Consider the following 25,138-nt stretch of genomic DNA (forward strand, 5'->3'; position numbering starts at 1 on the left):
AGACCATTATTCCTCATTTTTAAGGACTCTCTAATGACTGGTAGAGTTCCGAGTGATTGGCGGAGGGCTACGGTAGTTCCAATATTCAAAAAGGGGGCAAGATGCCAACCTGGGAATTACAGACCAGTTAGTCTTACATCGGTAGTTTGTAAACTGTTAGAGGGAATGATTAAGGACTACTTGGTAGAATCTGTTCAGGGTAATGGCATAGTTGGCGATAACCAGCACGGGTTCAGGAAAGACCGTTCCTGTCAGACTAACCTGCTAACTTTTTACGAGGGGGTAAGTAGAGATCTTGATGGAGGGAGGCCGGTGGATGTGGTACTGTAACATTACAGGAGGACCTGGATAGAATAGGGGGAGGGGCATTAATGTGGCAGATGAGGTTCAATGTCGATAAATGCAAAGTTATGCACTTCGGGGTTAAAAACAAGCAAATGGGTTATACAATTATGGGGGTGCCGCTAGGGAAGTCTGAAATGGAGAAAGATTTGGGGGTCACTGTAGACCATAAACTGAATAATAGATTACAGTGCCAGGTTGCGGTAAGCAAAGCTAGTAGAGTCCTGTCCTGCATCAAGAAGGGAATGTTTTGCAGGGACAAGTCTATAATTTTGCCACTTTACACATCAATGGTTCGGCCTCACCTGGAGTATGCGGTGCAGTTTTGGGCACCGGTACACAGAGGGGATGTCCTTGAGCTGGAGAGAGTCCAGCGAAGGGCAACCAAACTCATCAAAGGGATGGAGGACCAGGGCTATGAGACACGGCTACTAAATTTAAACATGTTCACGCTGGAAGTAAGGAGCTTAAAGGGGGGACGTGATTTTCATGTACAAGATGTTCAATAGTGACAGCAACATTAGCAACAAACTCTTTAAGATTAATTTCGTAACAAAGACTAGAGGACACCACCTAAAATGGTAGAAAACAAAATCCAACACAAGGGGCGGAGGGGATTCTTCTCAGTTCGCGCGGTTAGGATCTGGAACTCTCTGCCACAAGGAGTGATTTCCGCAAATAGTCTGGAATCATTCAAGAAGCTTTTGGATGATTTCCTGAGAGACTTTAATGTACAGGGGTACAGGTACTCTTAAGAACGAGATGACTCTGGGACCTATAAAAACACACACACACACAATAGGTTGGACTTGATGGACTTATGTCTTTATTCAACCTCAAATACTATGTAACTATGCAAGTCCACAAAGGTGCTATGTTATGCGTTCAATGACAGAAGTTCTCCCTGAGGACTTCAGAACACCTCCTTCTTATGTTTATATATAAGAGGGCAGAGTGATCTGTAGTCCTAAAACACTTCCTGGCCTAAGGTGACAATGCTACTCCTCCATACACTGAGTGGCCGGATTATTATGACCACCTGACGTTTGTAGGCAAATTAGCTATAATTTGGCGCTGAAGTTGCTAGAGGGCCAGACCATTATAAATAGGGAAGCGGGTTGGTTACCACGACAGTAGAAGACCAATGAAGTTCTGATGGGGTGGTCATAATAATCTGGCCACTCGGTGTATATATACAGTATGGTGAGTGAGCATTGTCACCCCCAGAGCAGGAAGTGTGTTACTGGCAGGATCTCCAGGTAAATAAAGCCTGAAAACGAATGCAGCCACCTCCATTGAAGGACTGGTAAGCGTCGGTGTATTACATTTTTGTTCTTGGGTTCAAAACCCAACTCCAGGTGACCCTGCCAGTAACACTATACATAACCTAAACCCAGCAGTCTTCTAACAGTCATGTGACGTTCCTCCTCTTGTCCGTGGTGGGCAGTTCTGCACAGGGAAGCAATCGCACACGCTTGCATGGCCGCTGTTCTGTGCATCAGTACTGTGGACCCAGGCCGTCATGTCGATGCACCTCTAGGGGCCAGGTCTGTGGACTGCCTCAGCTGACAGGAAGTAGGTTGAATGACCGGGTCCCGGTTTTTAATATAAAGAAGATTTGTGTTTTTTTTTGTCCTGCAGGTCGGCAGTCATATCACCGGAGGAGATATCTACGGGATAGTGTTCGAGAACTCTCTGATCAAACACAAGATGATGCTCCCTCCGCGCAACAGGGGCACAGTCACCTACGTGGCACCTCCCGGGCACTACGACACCTCTGTGAGTTTACTACGCTCTTCTGCTTAGCAAATTGTAAGACAATTCATAGGTCTGAGCCGATAGCTGGACTCCAGGATAGATTCTTAATTTGAAAGCGCATTTCTACTTTTGCAGTCAAATTTGAGACGACACCTCCTATATATTTTGTGTTCCCATTCACAGAAGGAAAAATATATATCTTTTTAAATATTTCTTAACTTTTTAGATGTTTTATTGCAGCAGGCAACATGGCTGTATCTAGGTTTTTTGTTTCTGAGCACCTTCACAGTGATAAACTGAATTGAATTATAATGTTGTAAGAGGTTTGTTTAATATCATTGGTAAAGTAGATTTGAACACTGCCTGTCCTGACAATGGATGAACACCCTGCCTTCTGCATTCCAATGTTAATAAGAGAAACACAATCCTCAAATTTCAGTCCTAAGTCTTTCTAATAGGACAGATCACTGTGAAGGTGCTGAGAAAAATGTCAAATGTCACTGCAAAAGTGGAAATACACTTTAAGGATAGTGGCCGGAGCTATGTTAATCGTTCGTTTTCCCGCCTTTCCCTGGTCCCCTGTAGGATGTGGTGCTGGAATTGGAGTTTGAGGGTGTTAAGGACAAGTTCACGATGGTCCAGGTGTGGCCGGTGAGAACGGTTCGGCCAGTGACAGAGAAGCTGCAAGCCAACCACCCGCTTCTGACTGGTCAGAGAGTGCTGGATGCTCTGTTCCCGTGAGTACATTGTATTACTGTATGTGATCTGTAAGAGGGAGGACAAAACCTAAATGGAACATTCATTCTGTACATATTTATGTTCTTTATTACGGTCTGGTCTGTTTAGCAAAATATGAAATCTTGCATATTAATTAGGGATGCGCCGATACTAGTATGGGTGCTGATACTGAGTATTTAGCCGAGTACTCGTACTCGCCCAAATGTTCTGATACCGGTACTTCCGGTCAGAGGGAGAGCTCCCTCGGACCAGCGGTGCCGAGGGAGCATGGAGCCGGCTTCCTTTCCAATCGGGAAGCCGGGCGGTGGGTTATGACCCGGCTTCCTGATTGGTCAGGCTGCCTAGGAACTAATGAAGACGGCTTCTTGACCAAACAGGAAGCCGGACGGCACCTCATAACTCGCCGCCCGGCTTCCTGATTGATCAAGAAGCCAGGCAACCTCTGATGCCGGTGTTCTTTCGCTAGAACACCGGCTTCACAGGCAATTAGGAAGGCGGGCGACGGGTCATGATTAACTTCCTGTTAATTGGGGCAAAAGGCATCTGTACTCGATATCGGCAAGTAGCGAAGAAAAAACATAACGGTACTTGATACCGAAAAACCCGGTATCGGTGCATCCCTAATATTTATATTATGCAGTTTTCTATCCAGCCAGCGGAAGGTGCTCTAGTCTCCTTTGCACACAATCGGCTAGTTCACCTTTCAGTGGTGCGAAAATAAACCCCATTTACAGATCTCGATGAGTAATCTCTGCAGATGGCCCTGTCCTGGGTTATAATTAAAGAGAGATACAAAACAAGCTCTCCTTTGTTGCACCGTCTTGTTAGCTAGCCCAGAGTGCTTTTGGCAATCCTTTTGTCATGTGTTTATTTGTAAAACAAAGATTGGATATGTAATAGGAGGCCTAAAACAGAAGCTTAAAAACGTAGTAAAGATAAAATCACCCGAAAACATTTTTGGTTTCCCTTTAAAACTTTCGCTGCCAGAGCGGTTTTTGAACTTTTTGCATACATTTTAAAGTGGATGTTTTGGGCCTAAAAATTGCTTAACCCCTTCATGACTGAGGCCCTTTTTTTCATTTTTTGCACCGATGTAAAAAGCAGACACACTGTAGAATGTGGTTAGCATTTTGCAGTTGTCTTGGCGCTGCACGTGTGATCGTCTATGACACCAGGCATTTGAGGGCTTGAAAGTTCGGTTGAGAGATAAATACCGCGTTTCCCCGAAAATAAGACACTGTCTTATATTTTTTTTGGCTCAAAAAACCACACTAGGTCTTATTTTCGGGGTAGGTCTTTTTTTTTTTTTAATGTACAACAATCCAAAGTTAACGCAAATCCAAATTGAATAACCCAATCCCAAAAATAGTACTAGGTCTTATTTTCGGGGTAGGTCTTATTTTTGGGGAAACGGGGTAGACACACTGGCAACCTGGCAGCACAATGATTTGGTGGTCAGCGCTCCTACCTTCCCACACTGGGGGTCCCCGGTTCAAATCTCGCTCAGGACACTATCTGCAAGGAGTTTGCATGTTCTCCCTGTGCTTGTGTGTGTTTCCTCCGGGTACTCCGGTTTCCTCCCACACTCCAAAGACATGCTGGAAGGTTATTTGGCTCCTGTATGTATGCATGTGAGATAGGAATCTTAGATTGTAAGATCCTCGAGGGCGGCGACTGATGCGACTGTGCACTGTGTAAGCCCTGCGTAAATTGTCAGCACCATGTAAATCTAATAAAGTAACAGTTTTGGGAGACATTAAATCGGTGGTTAAAGTTTCTGTTTAGCTCTGATGCTATCACAGAAGGGGCTAACAATCGCCACCCGGATCACTGGGCACCTGGGAGTGAGCTGAAGAACTGTAAACGGGTTACTTGCTCCCATCACGGCAAAAAGGTTAAAGCAGAATTCCCCGGCAGAACACGCACACTCGCACTCTCACACACACACACTTTTCCAGATATGTTTCAACTAGAAAAAAAACCGAGATACATTTTTAAATGCTGCCAATATAATTTCCTGAAACCTGCCTTCATATTGACCGTCTCATAATCTCCTGGACCTCAGACATCGGGCTGGAAGTGTCTGCACCGCCAGCCAATCACTCGGTGTTGAAGTGAACGGAGCAGTTACAATGGTCCGCTCAGTTTAATACGTTTTCTGAATATTTTGACTTTTTAAAGCACACCTGTAAGTAATAAAGCAAACTCGCAGCTTCAGCTGACGCGTGAACTTTGTTTTATCTGTCCTCCCGGCACCGCCGACCTGGAGCCCTCCCAACACATCTCCACTTTGCGGTAGTAGAGAACTCCGAGATGTGCATATAGCCAAGCCAAAACCAACGCTCTTAAAGTGTATTTCCACTTTTGCCGACAAATTTAAGAAGGCTCCTCTATGTTATGTCTTCCTGTTCACACAGCATAACGAAAAATCATTTTTAAAATCCTATTTCTTTGTGTAGCCGTTCTTTAACCACTTCAGGACCATATGAGGTAGCTGTACATCCTGGTCTTGGAAGTGGTTCTACCAAGATCAAGGCTGCTGCTGCTGCTCTAAATAGTATATATTATATATATTGAGGGGAATTGATCAAAACTGGAGTAGACATGAACTGGAGCAGTTGTGCATAGCAACCAATCAGCTTCTCTCTTCAGTTTGTTCAGTTAAGATTTGAAAATGAAAGAGAGAAGCTGATTGGTTGCCATGCACAGCTGCTCCAGATTTTGGCTGCACCAGTTTTGATAAATTCCCCTAATTGTATATGAATATATATATATTATATATATTATCATATACAATTAGTGGAATTTATCAAAACTGGTGATATAATTTATATCTATCTATAGATCTATATATATCATATATAAAATCTATAGATGTAGATCTATAATGTATATGTATTATATATTTTAAATAAATAGAAGTGGTGCGGTCATGTATTTTTATGTCACAGTTTAAATGATCCAATAATATTAGTAATCCCATGTTTATTGTCTTCATACGATTGGTTGTTTTTCCTCAGATGTGTCCAAGGTGGGACCACCGCCATTCCCGGGGCTTTTGGCTGCGGCAAAACGGTGATTTCGCAGTCCTTGTCCAAGTACTCCAACAGTGACGTCATCATCTACGTAGGGTGCGGAGAGAGAGGAAACGAGATGTCTGAAGTACTGAGAGATTTCCCTGAGGTGAGGGACGCTCTACCCTAGACCTCTTACAGGGAGGTCTCGGTTTTAATTATTGCCTAGAATATGTTTCTCATAATCCTAGGGAGCGGTAATTAAGACTGAGGGTCCAGTGCTATGGTTCTGAAAAGTTGACAATGGGCCCATGCCCAGCCTGAATGCTTTGGCCAGGAGTCAAGCTCAGCTCCAGCCTCCCCTTCAGCCTTGCACAACTAAACCGGCTCTTCTCCTGGACTGAAATGGCTTCCTCTGATGTCACTGCACACAGTGAGCTTCTCGCAATGTGTATTAGAAGCTGCAGCAAGTCAGATGGAGCCAGCCCTCATTTCCTGTCTGAAGAAAATCCAGCATCACCTAGCTCTTTCCTCCCCAAATGGACTTCCCTGGCCCGGTCCCTTTCTTTCAGTTCTCTGCCTCACACGTGGGCATTACCTAGGGTGGTCTGTATGCAAATGCAGCCTGCTGAGGAACGCCCACTCCTCCAGACTGACACCCACTAATCAAGGAATTTTTGATTTTTTTTGCATAACTCCTCCCAGAAGCATACACTCATACAGTTCAGTTGATTCTTTCATCATAGCTGAGCTCCTCCATACCGGTTTTTAATTTAATTTACCTTCTTTACTCACTTTCATGTTCTACAACTGGTGCTGGCGCCCATAACTGAGCTGCATATTCTAGATGAGTTTCTGGCTAATGCCAATTGCAATTTTTTGACTTTTAAGGCCTGAATGGGGGAAGGAGCATTTTGATGAGGGGTGCATGCATATAACTAGGGATGCACCGATACCACTTTTTTACGACAGAGTACGAGTAACGATACTTTTGATCAAGTACTCGCCGATACCAATTACCGATACTTTTTCTTAAAGGGACAGGTCACATTTTTTCTAAAGCAATACAAACTAATGATTTAAGGTCAGTTTCTTAATATTATGATTCATGAGATGACAAGGGAGCATGACGCCGGCTTCCCGGCCAATCAGAATGCCGGCGCTGTGTCATTACACGGCGCCCCCCTTCCGGATTTGCTAGCTTCCTGACCAATCGGGAAGCCAGGCAGAGCGTCATTACACGCTACCCGGCTTCCTGATTGGCTGGGAAATCGGCTCCATGCTCTCTCATCACAAGTGACGAGAGAGCATGGAGCCGTTTCCCGGCCAATCAGGAAACCGGGCAGCGTGTAATGATGCGCAGCCCTGCTTCCTGATACAGGAAGTACTCATGCTAGGTATCGGAGCATTTGGGCGAGTACGAGTACTCACCCAAATACTCGGTATCGGTATGGGTGCATCCCTACATATAACAAATACTCCCTGTTGAGCCTCTGTATTCTAGGCCCTGTTTGTAAATGGGGTCTCAGCCACTACCCAAGAGTCACCCCCTCCTTCTGTCATTCAACTGTCAAATGCCAGAGTATTAGTGGGCTGTAGGGCCTCTGGCTTCTGACAATTGAATGACAAGGGCACGGCATAGCAATGGGAGTGGCTAATCACAACTTGCAATGCCTCATGGGACTTCCACAGCACCTGGAGTGCCGGAGTTGCCCACCCTTGCTAAAGAGAGACAGGAATGGACGTGAAGACTAATCGATATTTTCAGGCAGTACAATTTTTCCTGCGTTACTGAATTGTTAATGTGGAAGCATTTTAGGCAGGTCGAGCTATTCTTAACGTAGACTTTGCAATAGAATGCAAGGTCGGCTCACATTGCCTGGGTCTCCACCCCCTTTTACAAATGGTTTACTGTTAGTAGGTGTATAATGTACCTATAATGAAAGTTTCCGGGCAGTTAAAAGGGTTATTAAACCCTCGCATGTTTTGGCATATATCTACGGCTAGCAAGCAGTAGATATAGGCAAAACGATAAAAAAAAAAAAAACTTTTTCAAAGAGTTAATACTTACCTGTGTCCCTGCCGCGCTTCCGTCCAAACATCTGAAAATGTCTCGGGAGGGCGCTTTCGCAGTTCAGATGTTTGGCAGGAGACGAGGAGAGACCCAAGGTAAGTCTATGGAGCAGCGTGCACCCGCTCAGACACCCTGGGACATGAGAGAAGAGGACAGAGGAGTCAGCGCTGGATCGGAGACCCGCACCAGCACTGGAGGGACAGCTGAAAAGGACAGTAAAGAAGATCATCGGATTAAGAGACGTAATTTAAAGGAGAACTATGGGGTTAAGGCTTTTCCCTAGGCTCAGTATACTGCGAGCTGCAGCTCGCGGTATACTGAGACGCTGAAGCGGATCCCGACAATTATGTCTGGATCCGCCCAGCTGCGTGACTGACAGCTGGCTCTGCCTATCTAGAGGCAGAGCCAGCTGTACCCGCCCCCTCCCCCGTCCGTTCCGCCAGTCAGCGCTAGCGGAGCGGGGATGGGGGAATCCAGCCCCTCCCCTGTCACGGCAGAGAGCCGTGACAGGATCGAGAGGTGAGCGAACACCGGTATGTGTTTCGATCACCTCCCGATCTACTGAGCCGACCTGTGACAGTCTCATTGTCACAGGTCGGCTAGAACTATGAGGTGAATGAAAAGCACTCACCTCATAGTTCTTCTTTAAGGTAAGTCCTTACATTAGCATTGTGGCGGGGGGGGGGGGACTTTTGCCTTTTTTAATGTCACTTTAAGCAGACCTTGCATTTTACTGAATTGGTATATCTGAACGCCCTCATTCTGCTTTGTGGACATCACTGTGGAGCAGTACTCAGCGCACTCTTGTAGCTGTGAGTGCCGAGAAGATGGGGCTCCTAATGGGGCTGACATCATAGCAGAACAGAAAATGAAGGAAAATGTGCATGTTAAAGTTTTATGACCCTTTTGGGGAAAATGTTCGGCACAAAAATCAGATTGGCCTCCTAGCTCGTATTTATTGCCCTCTGGCTTGGGTTGAACAGTAAGCGGGCGCCCAGCTTCTGTTACCAAAACCTGCTGCCACTTGTAGTGTCCGCAGTTCACCTCCTTCAACCTCATTTTGACCCCTCATCCGTGACATCCACATAGAGCCGGCAGTAAAGAGCAGCTGTCGTTCTTGGCAGACTCCAATGCGCTTTATTAATCCCGGTTTTAAGCCAGAGGTTTCTGGAGAGGGGAAGCTTTGCGTTTCTTTGTTTTTAAATCGTGTAATTGAATCTCTTGTGAGAGACGCGCGTCGAATAACACGGCGCGGATTTGTTTTGCAGCTGACTATGGAAGTGGACGGGAAGGTGGAGAGCATCATGAAACGAACATCGCTAGTAGCCAACACCTCCAACATGCCTGTGGCCGCCAGAGAGGCCTCCATCTACACAGGTAACGCTGGATGCCTTTCTGCCGCTGTTCCGATGCCCTCGGCGTGAGCTCCGTGCCTTTCTCTGACCTCTACATACTGTTTTGTACAGGAATCACGCTATCCGAATACTTCCGAGACATGGGCTACCATGTCAGTATGATGGCCGACTCCACCTCTCGATGGGCCGAGGCTCTTAGAGAAATCTCAGGACGTCTGGCTGAAATGCCTGCTGGTAAGCACGTCAAGATTGTTCCTCTGACACCTGCTGTAGCAGGCGATGGGTGTGACTGGAGCATAAAATGTAAAAATGATTAAACTTGAGACCAGGTTTACACCTAGACGTCACCTCACCGCGCGGCAATTGTGTACAATTACGCGCGGATTGCTGCGCGGTCAGGAGTCGCCCCAAGTGTGAACTGATCGTGCTGCGGGTGCCATTAGTTTCTAATGGCACCCTAGACGGCCCCGCGTTGTGCATTGCAAAAAGAAGGTACATGTACCCTTTTTCTGCGATTGCCGTGCGGATGTCACCCCATTGGGGCCGCGCGGCAATTGCTGCCTACATTGTTCAGGACCGCGCGTCCCGTGTGTCGCGCAGGAGTGAACCTAGCCTAAGACTGAATAAGAATCAGATATGGGACTCGCAGCAAAGAGTGATAGCAATGCTAGAATAATATTTTGCAATATAAAAGCAGCAGCCTTATTTTTTTTTAAATACTTTTAATCCCAATGACGTCATCGGCTCCTTTGCAAAAATGTTCTGTTCCAGGACACTGAGGGGGTGGTGCTGTGCTGAGAAACAAGCATTACATTTCCTATTCAGTGGAAAATGCAGGATGTATTGGGCGTGCATGTAACACACTTTATATTATTCCCCTTCCCTCTTCCTCCGGCAGCTACATCAAAGTTTTTATGTAGGAAGGTGAGAGGAGGGGGGATGGAGCTGGGCCAGCACAGACTATCGTTAGCCCTCTGCTTTTCTGTAAGTGTCTATGACATGCAATCAGGACAGAGGCTATGCAAGGGAATTGAGTCTTCTGAAGTAGTCCATCCTACTAGCAGGTTCAATAGCGCATTGTAAGTAAATAAAAAATAGTTTGCAGGATTGGAAAAAATAAACACTGCAAGTAAGCTTTTAACGAACGTAATATTTCTGTATTTATATCTACAGTCTTTTACTTGGTGACGAGGTCTCTTTAGGGATTTTGATGTACATTGATACTTTAGGGGGACTGACCAATTAACTATTCTGTCCTCTGCCCACAGATAGCGGTTATCCTGCTTACCTGGGAGCCCGACTGGCCTCCTTCTATGAGCGTGCCGGCCGAGTGAAGTGTCTGGGGAACCCAGAGAGGGAGGGCAGCGTCAGCATTGTTGGAGCGTGAGTATTACAGCATGGTTTTCATATTCATTGCAGGGGAGGGATGTATGAGATGCCACAGGGTGATGAGCCCTCTTTCTGTGTTTGTTCTATAAACATGTCTAACAGATCAGCTTGTCACATTTCATTCCTCCAAAGTCACCCTTTAGTAGAGACTGAAAACAACCCAGCAGCTGTCACATTTCCAGTGTTATGATTCTAGCCATGGCTTAGAACCTTGGTGACCAACCTGTGATTAGGGGGCCGCATGCGTCCTTTTGGTACTTGTTGTGTGTCTCTTCAATCCAAGTAGTCAGTAGTGGGAGTATTGATGATAATGTTAGTGCTCTCTAGCAGTTTTGTGTACTGTGTGCGGTCTGGCCGCCGACCCGTGCGGTCTGGCCGCCGACCCGTGCGGTCTGGCCGCCGACCCGTGCGGTCTGGCCGCCGACCCGTGCGGTCTGGCCGCCGACCCGTGCGGTCTGGCCGCCGACCCGTGCGGTCTGGCCGCCGACCCGTGCGGTCTGGCCGCCGACCCGTGCGGTCTGGCCGCCGACCCGTGCGGTCTGGCCGCCGACCCGTGCGGTCTGGCCGCCGACCCGTGCGGTCTGGCCGCCGACCCGTGCGGTCTGGCCGCCGACCCGTGCGGTCTGGCCGCCGACCCGTGCGGTCTGGCCGCCGACCCGTGCGGTCTGGCCGCCGACCCGTGCGGTCTGGCCGCCGACCCGTGCGGTCTGGCCGCCGACCCGTGCGGTCTGGCCGCCGACCCGTGCGGTCTGGCCGCCGACCCGTGCGGTCTGGCCGCCGACCCGTGCGGTCTGGCCGCCGACCCGTGCGGTCTGGCCGCCGACCCTGGCCAACATATTCTGCAGCGCTGTACAATCGTTTAGACAAGACAAGTAATAAACACTGACAAGCATCATTGACATACAGAAACAGTAGTAGACACAGTTTATCATGCCCAGTAACATGGCTGGTCACATGGACTTAAAGGAAAGTAAGAGAATTGTGACGGCAAGCATCTGGCGAGATAAAGGTCACCTAATCCCAGCAAGACGCTGTGCAAATCTCAGCATGTCTAGGATGCTGGAGAGTGGAAATGCACATGCACCCGTGACGTCAAAAAAACCTCTTGGCAAGCAGAATGATATGGAGGAGTTTGTTTGCCATTACCACAAGATGTACTATCTACTGGCTGATGTAACTTTACTTCATCTCATTCACAGAGAAAGGATATTTAGCACTGCTTAGATGAATTGCCTTACCAGGGCCTGTATGGACACATCTACAGCTTCCCTCCACTTCTGTCCATCATAGGAAGGGTTAAACATCCTTGTAAAAGCAGCTGTGTAGTCATTGTAGCAGTAAGTGCCAGGTCACGCATTTGAGGCTCTGCCAGTGTCCTCTCCTTCTGCCAAAGAGAGACTTGGCAGGCCTGCAATGAGGGGGAGCTTCAGCAGCTAGCAGCGGAGGTGTGAGATCCCCACCCCGAACTGACACAATGATTGCTCTAGTAACCTTGTGGGATCGTTATATCGATGTGTTGGACACAGCGGAGACAGAGGAACCTCGGCCAAGAAAGATGGAGAGGTTACAGGAAACCTCCAGTTTCATTACAGATGATCATGTTACACATTTAATTGCTATTTTGTACTCTTTAGTACATGAAGGGGACTTTTCCATTCATTCTACAGCCAGCTATGAGTGTCTGCAACTGCCAGAAAACAAAAATCAAATTGCTTCTTTTTTTTTTTTGCATCCATGAGAAAGCGCAACTCCAAAGAAGCCATTGTTTCCATGCATTGCACCGATGAAGGCCCACAAGCCTGAAACAGCTGTATGCAGTTTGGAATAAATGGCTCTATGATATTAGATTGTATATCTGCTTCTGGATGGACAGTTGGCCCATGGGGTGGAAAGGAATGATTTGCATAGCTCAGCAGTTCCCTAAAATTAAGAAAAACCTTTTTGAGTTGTGATGTACTGTAGACATGTAGAAGGATTTACTGTGCAAGTTAGGGTTGCCACCTGTCCAGGGTTCACCCGGACAGTCCGGGTTTTGAATGCTGTGTCTGGGTTTCATGGCAGCAGAATCCCGGACACAAGATGTCAGGCAGACAGGGGCAACCAAAATTAAGATAGGGGCTACTGGCCCCCCACTGAAAATAGCCTCAACTGTGGTATTTACATATGAATGGGCGGCGCTATTCCCATATGAATAAGCCGCTACTCATTCTCCCCAAAAAAATGTCCGTGCGTCGCTAGAGTTTTCGGGTTTCTCTTGAAGAGAAGGTGGCAACCCTAGTGCAAGCTCCATTTGTAGTAAAGGTAGAAATACACTTTAGTCCATCAGGTGAAGAAAATAAACCTCTGACGATGAAAGGGATTTTAAAGTTTATTTGGAAGAGAAGAGCTACTAAGCAATAGCAATGGAGGTTGAGCTCCATAGACGTAGCAAGCCGAGGGCCTCAGATCTTCACCATAAAGGGGAAGCTTTTAATCTCCAGTCATGGACAGTTTCCATGAAGGATCTCCCAAACACCATTTATATTTGTTCTCATTACTTAAGAATTTGCTGAAACACAATATTAATTATAAGAGACATTTCATTCCTCTTATTGTGGAACAACTTATTAGCTTGACGGCAACCTAGACTCTCAAATACCTCGCTGTACAACAAATAGATTGGCTGTCTCATGACATTGCCCAACAAATCATTCCAATGACCAGGAGAACAATTATGTGTTCCAATAACTTCATTATTATTATTATTACATAGTATTTATATAGTGCCAACAGTGTGCACAGCTTCTTTCTGGAAAGCCATTCCTGCAAGTGAACCTGTTCTTTAAAGGAGAACTTTGAGGGGGAGGGGGAGTGCTTTTCACTCACCTCATAGTTCTAGCCGACCTGTGACAATGAGACTGTCACAGGTCGGCTCAGTAGATCGGGAGGTGAGCGAACACATACCAGCGTTCGCTCACCTCTCGATCCTGTCACAGCTCTCTGCCGTGACAGGGAGGGGCTGGATTCCCCTCTCCCCGCTCCGATCCGCCAGTGCTGACTGGCGGAACGGGAGGGGGCGGGTACAGCTGTATCTGCCTCTAGATAGGCAGAGCCAGCGGTCACTCACACAGCTGTGCCGATCTCGACATCGATGTCGGGATCTGCTCCGGCTGTGGCGTCTCAGTATACCGCGAGCTGTAGCTCCCTATATACTGAGCCTAGGGTGAAGGGAGGAAGCTGGTTTGTGTCCTCCCGTTACCCTTAGGAGAACTATGGGGAAAAGCCCTGACCCCATAGTTCTCCTTTTAAAGAACCTCACATTGGCATACAGGCACTTTATATTGGCATTTAATAGTAACTTGTGTTTATCAGATGAGTCCAAGTAGAAACTGCAATGGAAGTAGATGTAGTGAGCACTTTGCTGGGGATAATTGGTTTCTGTTTATTAGGGATGCACCAATACCATTTTTTTTTCTGTATCGATTACGAGTACCGATATTTTGCTTTTGGTACTCGCTGATACCGATACCGGTGCTTCCACTGACACGGAGCCGGCTTCCAGGGCAATTGGGAAGTCAGGCGGCGGGTAATGCCACCCAGCTTCCCGATTGCCCGGGAAGGCGGCTTCATGTTGCTTGGACATCTCATTTGTGATTGGCTGGGAAACTGGCTTCCCAGCCGATCAGGAAGCCGGGTAGCGAGTAATGACCCGGCTCCCGGCTTCCTGATTGGCTGGGAAGCTGACTCGATGCTGATTGGCTGGAAAGACGGCTTCCCAGCCGATCAGCACGGAGCTGGTAGGCTGGCCGTCTCCCCAGCCAATTGCCGTGGCGATTAGGGGAAAGGAGGAACCAGAGATGCAAGAATATAAGCAGAATAAACTTCAGCCTTAACATTCAATCACAAAATGACATGTGGTGGTTACATTAGTGTTTTGGTGAACTTGTCCACCATATCCTCTGTTTTATAGTGTGGTTGTTTTCTGTGTATATCTACATTTTCTTATTGAGATATGTAATCATTTCCTCTCCGTCTCCTTTGCAGTGTGTCGCCCCCTGGTGGAGATTTCTCCGATCCTGTGACATCGGCTACATTGGGTATTGTTCAGGTAATGTATAATGAAATCATATTTCCTTTTATCACCTTTTTTTTTCTAGTGAGATGTTCTGCTGGCAGGAAGTAGGGGATAGGTTTTAAATGGACAATTACGGATACATTTGTGGTGGTTCGCCTCCTTGATTTGAAGATATGTGCCCTGGGTTTGATTTTCAGTAGCATAGTTTATTATATTCTTCCCATGAGGTTCTTCCAGGCGCTTCTTTATCCTTTTACATTCAAAACATGTTGGTGGGTTACCAGCAAACCCAAAGAAGTGAGATCCGCACTTCTCAATACCTCTTGCCAAGTAGTTCTTTTACACAGATTATTCTCAAGTGGTAGATCTCACCCCCTCAGTTCCTAACTGAGCTCAATGCGGACCTTGCAGTAAATGCAAGGCCTGCTGAAATTGCATGGGCCCCCTCCCCTTTACTAATCACCTACTGTTAGTAGGTACTAGGGATGCACCAATACCGATACTAGTATCAATGCCTAGTATTTGGGTGAGTACTCGTACCCACCTAAATGCTCTGGTACCTTGCCTTATACTTCCGGTATCAGGAAACCGGGCAGCGCATCATTACACGCTGCCTGGCTTCCTGATCGGCCAACTTCCCAACCAATCAGGGAGCCGGGCGCCATGTAATGACGCGGTGCCCAGCATTCTAATTGGCCGGGAAGCCGGTTTCATGCTCCCTCGTCACCTCATGACGAGGGAGCATGGAGCTGGATTCCCGGCCAATGAGGCAGCAGGGCGCCTTGTCATTGCACGCCACCTGGCTTCCTGAATGGGACTTCCTGTATCGGTGAGTACCGGGGGAAAAAAATATCGCTACTCGATACCAAAATACTAGTATCGGTGCATCCGTAGTAGTTACAAAATGTACCTGTAAAAGAAAAAGTAAGATTTATACTTACCCCCTCTCCAACATCATTGGACATGATGCCCCTGTCCATGCGGGATGATTCCGAGATAGTGAAATCTTGCAAGAAGACACTCCTGCCCATTGCAAGAGCGTCGTCTTGCGAGATTTTGACTGTCCTATTTTGCCCAGGATCTATGCGGAAAGCAGGTGCCCTCATCTTCGGCTAATAGTTGTCTTGTCGCACTCTTTACCAGAAAAACCCCAATAGCCGGGGGGTTGGTAGATGTCACCAGCACACTGAAATCATTTGGAATCCAAAGTATTCGTTTATTGAAATGGTATGTCCTCACAATCGGGTCCTGATGACGTGAGGTTTCAATAAACGAACACTTTGGATTTCGGGTGATTTTGGTGTGCTGGTGACGTCTATCTACCAATATCATCGTGGCCTAGGCATCACATGCAGAGGACGGGGCCTTTTCTACAGTTAAGCTCAGTTGTGAGCAAAATGCGTCAGTTGCAGGAGGTAATAAAGAGATGTCACCAGCACACCAGACTCCAAGGATAGTCAATCGTGAATTTATTGAAAACTTATGTCAAACACACAAGCGCTTTCTGGACCACACAGGATCCCTTCATCAGGCATAGCAGCATCGTCACTGACAATGCCTGATGATGCGATGTACAATTGTACAGCGCTGGCGGCCATACCGCGGCAGACTGTCAGGGCGCCGGCCATATGCCATCACTGCTATGCCTGATGAAGGGGTCCTGTGTGTACAGTGCTGCGGAATATGTTGGCCAGGGCGGAGGCCACACCGCGGCAGACTGCCAGGGCACCAGTCATATGCCGTCACTGCTATGCCTGATGAAGGGGTCCTGTGTGTACAATTGTACAGCGCTGCGGAATATGTTGGCCATACCGCGGCAGACTGCCAGGGCACCAGCCGTATGCCGTCGCTGATATGCCTCATGAAGGGATCCTGTGTGGTCCCGAAAGCGCTTGTGTATTTGACATAAGTTTGCATTAAATTCACAATTGACTATCCTTGAAGGAGTCTGGTGTGCTGGTGACAGTGGCGTAACAATCACCATAGTGATCGAGGGGGCGGGGCCCAGCGATTGAGGGGGCGGGGCCCAGCGATTGAGGGGGCGGGGCCCGGCGATCGAGGGGCGGGACCCGGCGATCGAGGAGGCGGGGCCCAGTGACGGAGGAGTCGATCGTGGACCGAGCACCCTTCCCCATATTTGGGATTATCCGGTGAGCCTTTCTCTTCATATCCTAGTTGCAGGAGGTAGAGATAAGAATAACCTGTTATCAAGGAACACTGATGTAATGTAAAGATCAGGCCAGTCTGGCTGGGTGGTTTGCAGTGAATTGATCTTCATTACCCCCCTGTTGTCTCGGCAGGTGTTCTGGGGGCTGGATAAGAAGCTGGCCCAGAGGAAGCACTTCCCCTCAGTGAACTGGCTGATCAGCTACAGTAAGTACACGAGGGCTCTGGATGAATACTACGACAAGCACTTCCCCGAGTTTGTCCCTCTCAGGACCAAATCCAAGGAGATCCTGCAGGAAGAGGAGGACCTGGCTGAGATTGTGCAACTGGTAGGAAAGGTAAGGCCACAAAGACACAAAGCTCTGAGGTACAAGCCACGTCTGGCCATTCTCTGGGGCAATTTCCAGAATTATTGGAGTCGTGACGCCAATAAAAAGCAAAAGTTTTTCCTAGTACTAATCTGCAGTAGACTCCGTGGGGTGGGGAGCCGTGTTTAGGTGGTATCTGGGTCTCGGATGAGGGAGGCGGGTTATGTGGAAGAAGTGTATCCCAGGCCCTGTCCTATAAATTGAAAAAAATGGAAGAGAAGTTGTCACTACCAATCTCTCTTTGATACTTGTGTCTGGGGACATCCATGCTTCCCATATATATTCCACAGCAACAAAAAATCGGCTGCACAAATGGTCCCACAGTTCAGTAAAATTTGATTTGAGAACATACACATAAAAGCCCCACCTGCGGCCTCTGCACCCTGATGCGTTTCCCCCCTAGGATGAGCTTCAGTGAAATGCATTAGGGCAGAGAGGTCCCTGGTGGAATGTCTAGCCTGTCCTAGGGTGATGTGTGTCAAGGTCTCAGGTAAGGCTTCTATGTTCTCAGGTGCAGTAAAGTGTCTTTTAAATGCTGAAATCATAATTGTGCGGCCAGTTTTCTGGCGTGGATGATTATAAATCTGGAAGTTGGAGAGTGAGCCGCTCCCTAGGGCACTGCGGGAGGGCACAGAATGGAAGCCGCTGGAGATTGCCCTCATATTACCCTGGCACTTCCTGGTAATCTTGCCCCCCAATCACTTAATTCCTAGACAGCTGAGATGGGTGGCGGTCACATGACCATATAAAACAACTTGTAATAAAGGTATTGCCATGATGATTTATTATTTATAATCATCATTGCAATATCTGATGATTTCAGCTATTGCATAGAAAGGAAGGCAAGAGCACCCATGGCAGTACCTATAACTAGGTTGGGGTTATACTGCCTTTCCATCTACTTTAAAGGAGAACTATGGGGTGGGTGCTTTTCCCCATAGATCTCCTAAGGGTCACGGGAGGACACAAACTAGTGTCCTCCTGTGACCCAAAGCTCAGTAGCTTGCGGTATACTGAGACCGCCGCAGCCGGGACGGATCCCGACATTACTGTTGAGATCCACCCAGCTGTGTGATCGACAGCTGGCTCTTCCTATCTAGAGGCAGAGCCAGCTGTACCCGCCCCCTCCCCCGTCCATTCTGCCAGTCAGCGCTGGAGGATCGGAGCGGGGAGGGGGATCCGTAAGTGGCGGTCACGGCGCTCTGCAGGGATAGATCAAGAAGTGAGCGAGCGACGGTATGGGTTCGCTCACTTCCCGATCTATTGAGCCGACGTGTGACAGTTTCATTGTCACAGGTCGGCTAGAACTATGAGGTGAGTGATTTTCACTCACCTCATAGTTCTCCTTTTAATGTCATTAAATTAACTGGTGATCTTGCTGTATTGCTTAATTCTGGTGCCAGGCCGACCACTCTATTCAGCTGCTATTGAAATGGCTGTTCCGTCGTTGCGTTGGTGGCACCCATAAGCTTTGACATTTTATAATTGTGTATAATCTCTGGGCTTCCCCTTACTGGGCATGGTCATGGCTCCAAAAACACTCAGGCACAGAAACATAGAGCTCCGTCCACTCCTTCTTCCCTCACTGTTAATGGAGTCCATGGTGGCGATGCCCCTTCCTCTCCTGACGTCGCCCCACTATGGAAATCAGCACTGGCTGCGTATCAGCAATCACATGACTGCCTATAAACTGTTGAATTTAAGATAATTGATTTGTTGATTTTATCTGATTAAACATAAGGGAATGATTAACCACCGTTAGAGGTACCATTTATGCTGTCTTTACATCTTCTTTAATCTTGGCTGATTTTTCATTGCAGGCTTCCCTGGCAGAGACGGACAAAATCACTCTGGAAGTGGCCAAGCTGATTAAGGATGATTTCCTGCAACAGAACGGATATACTCCATATGACAGGTCAGACAATGCCCCCATATCCTGCCGTCTGTGGCTTAGACACTGACAATACCTTTTATAACGTTCCCCGGGCAGCAGAGGGAGCCGTGTCTGTGAACAACTGTCCAGAGATATTTTTCTCATGTGATGGTTTTCTTCCTGCAATGGGGGGTTTTCACTTTGCAGCACAGTTGTGTGTGTCCCGTCACCAGTTTAATGCAGGGAGCTCAGTGTTCTGTAGATATTCTAATTTTTTAAGGGCCATTCTACCCAAATCTCATATAACACAGTTTAGTAGATGCCTAGTGCCTAGAGTTAAACCACCTGAAATTTTTTTCTGTCCTCTGAGAACTCTGTTGGTGAGATCTCTGTGCCAAGATCCTGGGTCTGTACACCTGCTGTGCCCATTATGAGGGCTTCCCACCAACCCCGAGCTGAGTTCCTGTGTCTATACACCCTCTGTACCAATTACGAGGGGCTTCCACTATCCATGAGCTGAGTTCCTGGGTCTGTACACCCGCTGTGCCCATTATGAGGGCTTCCCACCAACCCCGAGCTAAGTTCCTGTGTCTACACCCTCTGTACCAATTATAAAGGGGGCTTCCACTATCCAAGAGCTTAGTTCCTGGGTCTGTACACCTGCTGTGCCCATTATGAGGGGCCCCCACCATCCCTGTTCTGAGTTCCTGGGTCTGTACACCCGCTGTGCCCATTATGAGGAGCTCCCACCATCCCTGTGCTGAGTTCCCGGGTCTGTACCCCCGCTGTGCCCATTATGAGGAGCTCCCACCATCCCTGTGCTGAGTTCCCGGGTCTGTACACCTGCTGTGCCCATCTCCCACCATCTCTGCTTTCTTAGGGGTATTAACCCCTTCGTGACTGACGACGTACAGTGTACGTCGCCAGCATCGGGGCTGTTTAAACAGACTCCCGGCGACTTTTGCCGCCGGGAGTCTGTTTAAACTTGTAGAGCCGACTGTCGGCTTTACAACAGAAGCGATCCTGGCGACTTACCTGTCGCCAGATCGCTTCTGCGTCCCGAAGAAGGGGCCGCCCCCCCCCGCCGGACACCCCCGCCGTGCTTCCCGGGCTCCGTTGCCCCTCCTACGGGCCCGGGACCGGCGATCTTTGTGGCCGCGGGGAGCTGGGGAGGAGGTCGACGAACTTCCGTTCATCGATCCCCTCCCCGTTCTATGGGACCGGGAGCGATGCAGATTGCATCACTTCCGGTCCCTGGGCTGTCAGTTCTGGGCTCCTGCAGCCCAGCTATAAGCTATTGAAGTGCGATCTGCACTTCAATAGCTCATTTCTAGTGTAAAGGTGACACTGAGGGTCTTTTGGACCCCCAGCATCACCTTAAAGAGGACCTGTACCACCATCTGCTATTACATGGGGGTGGCTTGCAAGCCCCCCCATGTGATAGCAGTCAAAGTAAAGTAAAAAAACAAACAAAAAACAGTTTTTAAAATTAAAATGAAGTAAAATAAATCTAATAATAATAAAAAAAAAATTTAAAAGTCACCCGCCCCCACGAGCACGCGCGTCGCCACGTAAACACGCGTCGGGTGCGCCTACGCATGAAAACGACGAACACGCTACACATGTTGGGTATCACCGCGCACGCCGGAGTGAGAGCAATAATTCTAGGGCCAGTATTTTGGGGTATCTCTAAATTGATGACCTGTGGGGGCTTTTAAAGCGTCTTTTATTGACTTTTTGGGGTACTGCAGTTTTTCGCCGTTTCACGGTCGCACGCAATCTGTAAACTGGGCATGTTGGGTATCGTTTTACTCGTTGTAACCTCATCTTTTATATTTCATAAAAAAATGGGTAATTTGTTGTGTTTTGGGGCATTTAATTAAATTTGTCACTAAATTTTGGGATTTAATAAGGAGTTGCGCTAATATTGCGCAACATAAAAATTTTCAACTACCACCATTTTATTCTATAGGGTCTTGGCATTCAGAAAATATACAATGTTGGGGGGTTTTACGTCATTTTCAGGCCTAAAATGTGGAATATAACATGGGTGCAAAAAAATGAAAAAAGGGCCTCAGTCATGAAGGGGTTAAAAAGCCTTTTAACCTCTTTAGCTTTAGTTGCAGAAAAAGTATCAGCCAGTGACATGAGACCTACTGATCCGTGTCAGTTTAGAAGGAAAGGACAGGAGAAAGCATTTTTCATAGTATAGGTTTCCTCTGATTTACTATATACTCTGAAGGATGCAACAGGAGAGCCCACTTGTTCCAGCGGTAAAACCAAACTGAATTTTGGCTTTTTTTAAACTGACCAATGAATCCTTTCATTGCACATTACAGTTATTAATATTATTGTATTATTATTATTGCTGAGATTCTTAGAATCCGCTGAGTGGGCTGTGTGGCCTCTGACCTCTTATCTTTAACTCTTTCTTCCTCCAGGTTCTGCCCCTTCTACAAGACGGTGGGCATGCTGTCCAACATGATCACATTCTACGATCTGGCCCGCCGCGCTGTAGAGACCACTGCACAGAGCGAAAACAGGATCACATGGTCCATAATCAAGGAGCACATGGGGGAGATCCTCTACAGACTTTCCACCATGAAATTCAAGGTCAGCACAGTACCCTGGCTTCGGATAGAGTAGGGAAGGGTTAAGGCCCCTGTAAGTTTTTTTTGTTTGTTTTTCTTCTGGTCTTTTTGTACAGGTGCATTAGAGTATAACAAGGGTAGGCAACCTCGGCACTGCAGCTGTGCTGAAACCACAAATTCAATCATATCCCTGCCTGTGGGAGTCATGCCTGTGGCTGTCAGAGACTTGTAATGCCTCTTGAGACTTGCGGTTCCACAACAGCTGAAATGCTGAGGTTGCTTACCCCTGGAGTATAACATAAAGGGAGTTACAGGTACACATGTAGGTATTCACCTGTTATTCAGCAACCAAATCATAAACAGGAGAGATAATCAATATCTTTGATACTATAATTCTAAAACCAGTCCATACGTCTTTATAATGATGATACAAGTGGAAATGCCAGATTGATGATGATTATAATAATGAGGGATGCACCGATACTAGTATAAGTAATCGGTACCGATACCGAGTATTTGGGCGAGTACTCGTCCGAATGCTCTGATACCGGAACTTCTGGTCAGAGCAAAATTTCCTCTGACCGGCAGTGCCGTAGGGGAACATGGAGCCTGCTTCCTGGGCAATCAGGAAGCTGGGTGGCGAGTAATGACCTTCCTCCCGCCTTCCTGATTGGCCAAACAGATGGCTCCTTGCTGATTGGCTGGAAAGCCGGTTTTCCAGCTAATCAGGGAGGCGGGTTATTATTCGCCACCCGGCTTCCTGATTTGCCGGGAAGCCGGCTCGTTGCTGATTGGCTGGAAAGCCGGTTTCCCAGCACATCACAATCGAGCCGTGCAAACAACATGGAGCTGGCTTACTTACATTACATGCCGCCCGGCTTCCTGATTGCCCGGGAAACCGGCTCCATGCCAGCGGACGCATTGGTACTTGGTATCGGCGAGTACCGAAAGCAAAATATCGGTACTTGATACTGAAAAACCAGTGTGTGCATTCGTAGGTCCTCAGACATGCCAGTTGGACCAAGGAGCGGACCGCTTGCTGTCGACAACGCTAGCACAACAACCACGGCACCAAGTGCTTCATGCACTTTGGCCATTGGGGTACTCCAAAATTTGTAAATGATGGTGATTCTTATTCTTTAACATTTCTTGTTTATTAGGAAAAAGTGTAAACATAAAACATCCAACACCTTTTGGCGTTAAACTTCCCTTCTTTAGGGCTTAAAGCTTGGAAATGTGGACCAGTGGGGAGTAAGTTGTGGCCTCCTGTAGAATGCCTTGGGCAGTGGGGTCCCGAGGCTGGCTGTCACCCGGGGGCGGGGACCGGGTGACACCCCACCGTGATGTCATCGTGCATGCGCGGTGAGTAATGCCTCTTGAGACTTGCGGTTCCACAACAGCTGAAATGCTGAGGTTGCTTACCCCTGGAGTATAACATAAAGGGAGTTACAGGTACACATGTAGGTATTCACCTGTTATTCAGCAACCAAATCATAAACAGGAGAGATAATCAATATCTTTGATACTATAATTCTAAAACCAGTCCATACGTCTTTATAATGATGATACAAGTGGAAATGCCAGATTGATGATGATTATAATAATGAGGGATGCACCGATACTAGTATAAGTAATCGGTACCGATACCGAGTATTTGGGCGAGTACTCGTCCGAATGCTCTGATACCGGAACTTCTGGTCAGAGCAAAATTTCCTCTGACCGGCAGTGCCGTAGGGGAACATGGAGCCTGCTTCCTGGGCAATCAGGAAGCTGGGTGGCGAGTAATGACCTTCCTCCCGCCTTCCTGATTGGCCAAACAGATGGCTCCTTGCTGATTGGCTGGAAAGCCGGTTTTCCAGCTAATCAGGGAGGCGGGTTATTATTCGCCACCCGGCTTCCTGATTTGCCGGGAAGCCGGCTCGTTGCTGATTGGCTGGAAAGCCGGTTTCCCAGCACATCACAATCGAGCCGTGCAAACAACATGGAGCTGGCTTACTTACATTACATGCCGCCCGGCTTCCTGATTGCCCGGGAAACCGGCTCCATGCCAGCGGACGCATTGGTACTTGGTATCGGCGAGTACCGAAAGCAAAATATCGGTACTTGATACTGAAAAACCAGTGTGTGCATTCGTAGGTCCTCAGACATGCCAGTTGGACCAAGGAGCGGACCGCTTGCTGTCGACAACGCTAGCACAACAACCACGGCACCAAGTGCTTCATGCACTTTGGCCATTGGGGTACTCCAAAATTTGTAAATGATGGTGATTCTTATTCTTTAACATTTCTTGTTTATTAGGAAAAAGTGTAAACATAAAACATCCAACACCTTTTGGCGTTAAACTTCCCTTCTTTAGGGCTTAAAGCTTGGAAATGTGGACCAGTGGGGAGTAAGTTGTGGCCTCCTGTAGAATGCCTTGGGCAGTGGGGTCCCGAGGCTGGCTGTCACCCGGGGGCGGGGACCGGGTGACACCCCACCGTGATGTCATCGTGCATGCGCAGTGGTCTTTTTTTTTTTTTCCCGCCATCGCGCATTTGCGGTGGTCTTTTTTAAGCTTGCCGGAGGGGACCGGGTGACACCCCCCCGTGATGTCATCGTGCATGCGCGGTGGTCTTTTTTTTTTTTTCCCGCCATCGCGCATTTGCGGTGGTCTTTTTTAAGCTTGCCGGCAGCCATCTTGGTAATGGACGCTGGCAGAGAGGAGGGGACGGTCACCCGGTGGGATGAGGTATGCTGCCGGGTCCCCTCCTCTCTCCTGACACTGTCGGGCTCTCGGTATGTGACCGAGTGCCTGGCTTTTCATAGGGGTGACACCAAAATGACTGTCAGTCATTTTGGTGTCACCCCTCTAATGGTGGCACCCATGTGCGGGCTGCACCCCCCTTGTGACGCAGTGTAGCTGTTCTATGTGCCTGAATGCAGCCCGGTGCACAACACAAGAATACTGTTAGTTACTATCTGTTAAAGGTTTTCCTAATAAACACAACTTTTATTGATCAGAAGGTCTTTAGGACGTTTTGTGTACAGCACTTTCTGAGACAACTATCACACTTTGAAGGGGCCAGCAGTCCCACGATCCCTCCACAAGTAGAGCAACCACAGTGAAAACTTCCCTACAAGGTCCAGTGCCACCTCACTCATCCAGAAGCCACGTTCTTACCTGAGGCTTTTCTTTTGCTCTTGCAGGACCCGCTGAAAGACGGAGAACCCAAGATCCGGGCAGATTTTGCCCAATTACTGGAAGACATGCAAAACGCCTTCCGCAGCCTGGAAGATTAGGAGCGATCACCTGCGCCACCACTTCTGACCACCATCTCATCATCTCTGACCTCCACGTACTGCATCAAGACCTCCAAGATCTCCTGTCTATCCACTACAGAGCTTCATTGACCCCCCCCCCCCCACGACCCTCGCTC

General features: G+C 47.9%; 1 protein-coding gene across 1 annotated transcript in view; it reads left to right on the forward strand.

Annotated features, from left to right (window-relative positions):
- Window positions 1-25,114, forward strand: part of ATP6V1A (ATPase H+ transporting V1 subunit A) — a 33,467-nt gene extending 8,353 nt beyond the window's left edge. Inside the window, exons 5-15 of the mRNA XM_018572068.1 lie at window positions 1,984-2,121; window positions 2,686-2,837; window positions 5,859-6,021; window positions 9,195-9,303; window positions 9,393-9,515; window positions 10,550-10,664; window positions 14,694-14,757; window positions 17,025-17,228; window positions 19,079-19,173; window positions 21,573-21,744; window positions 24,909-25,114. Of these exons, the coding sequence (XP_018427570.1) occupies window positions 1,984-2,121; window positions 2,686-2,837; window positions 5,859-6,021; window positions 9,195-9,303; window positions 9,393-9,515; window positions 10,550-10,664; window positions 14,694-14,757; window positions 17,025-17,228; window positions 19,079-19,173; window positions 21,573-21,744; window positions 24,909-25,001 (1,428 nt within the window). The 3' untranslated portion in view covers window positions 25,002-25,114. The remainder of the gene's footprint in view (window positions 1-1,983; window positions 2,122-2,685; window positions 2,838-5,858; window positions 6,022-9,194; window positions 9,304-9,392; window positions 9,516-10,549; window positions 10,665-14,693; window positions 14,758-17,024; window positions 17,229-19,078; window positions 19,174-21,572; window positions 21,745-24,908) is intronic.
- Window positions 25,115-25,138: the final 24 nt, after the last annotated feature.

This window comes from Nanorana parkeri, unplaced genomic scaffold (genome assembly GCF_000935625.1).
Source record: "Nanorana parkeri isolate BGI_ZX_2015 unplaced genomic scaffold, ASM93562v1 scaffold1924, whole genome shotgun sequence".
Lineage (NCBI taxonomy): Eukaryota > Metazoa > Chordata > Amphibia > Anura > Dicroglossidae > Nanorana > Nanorana parkeri.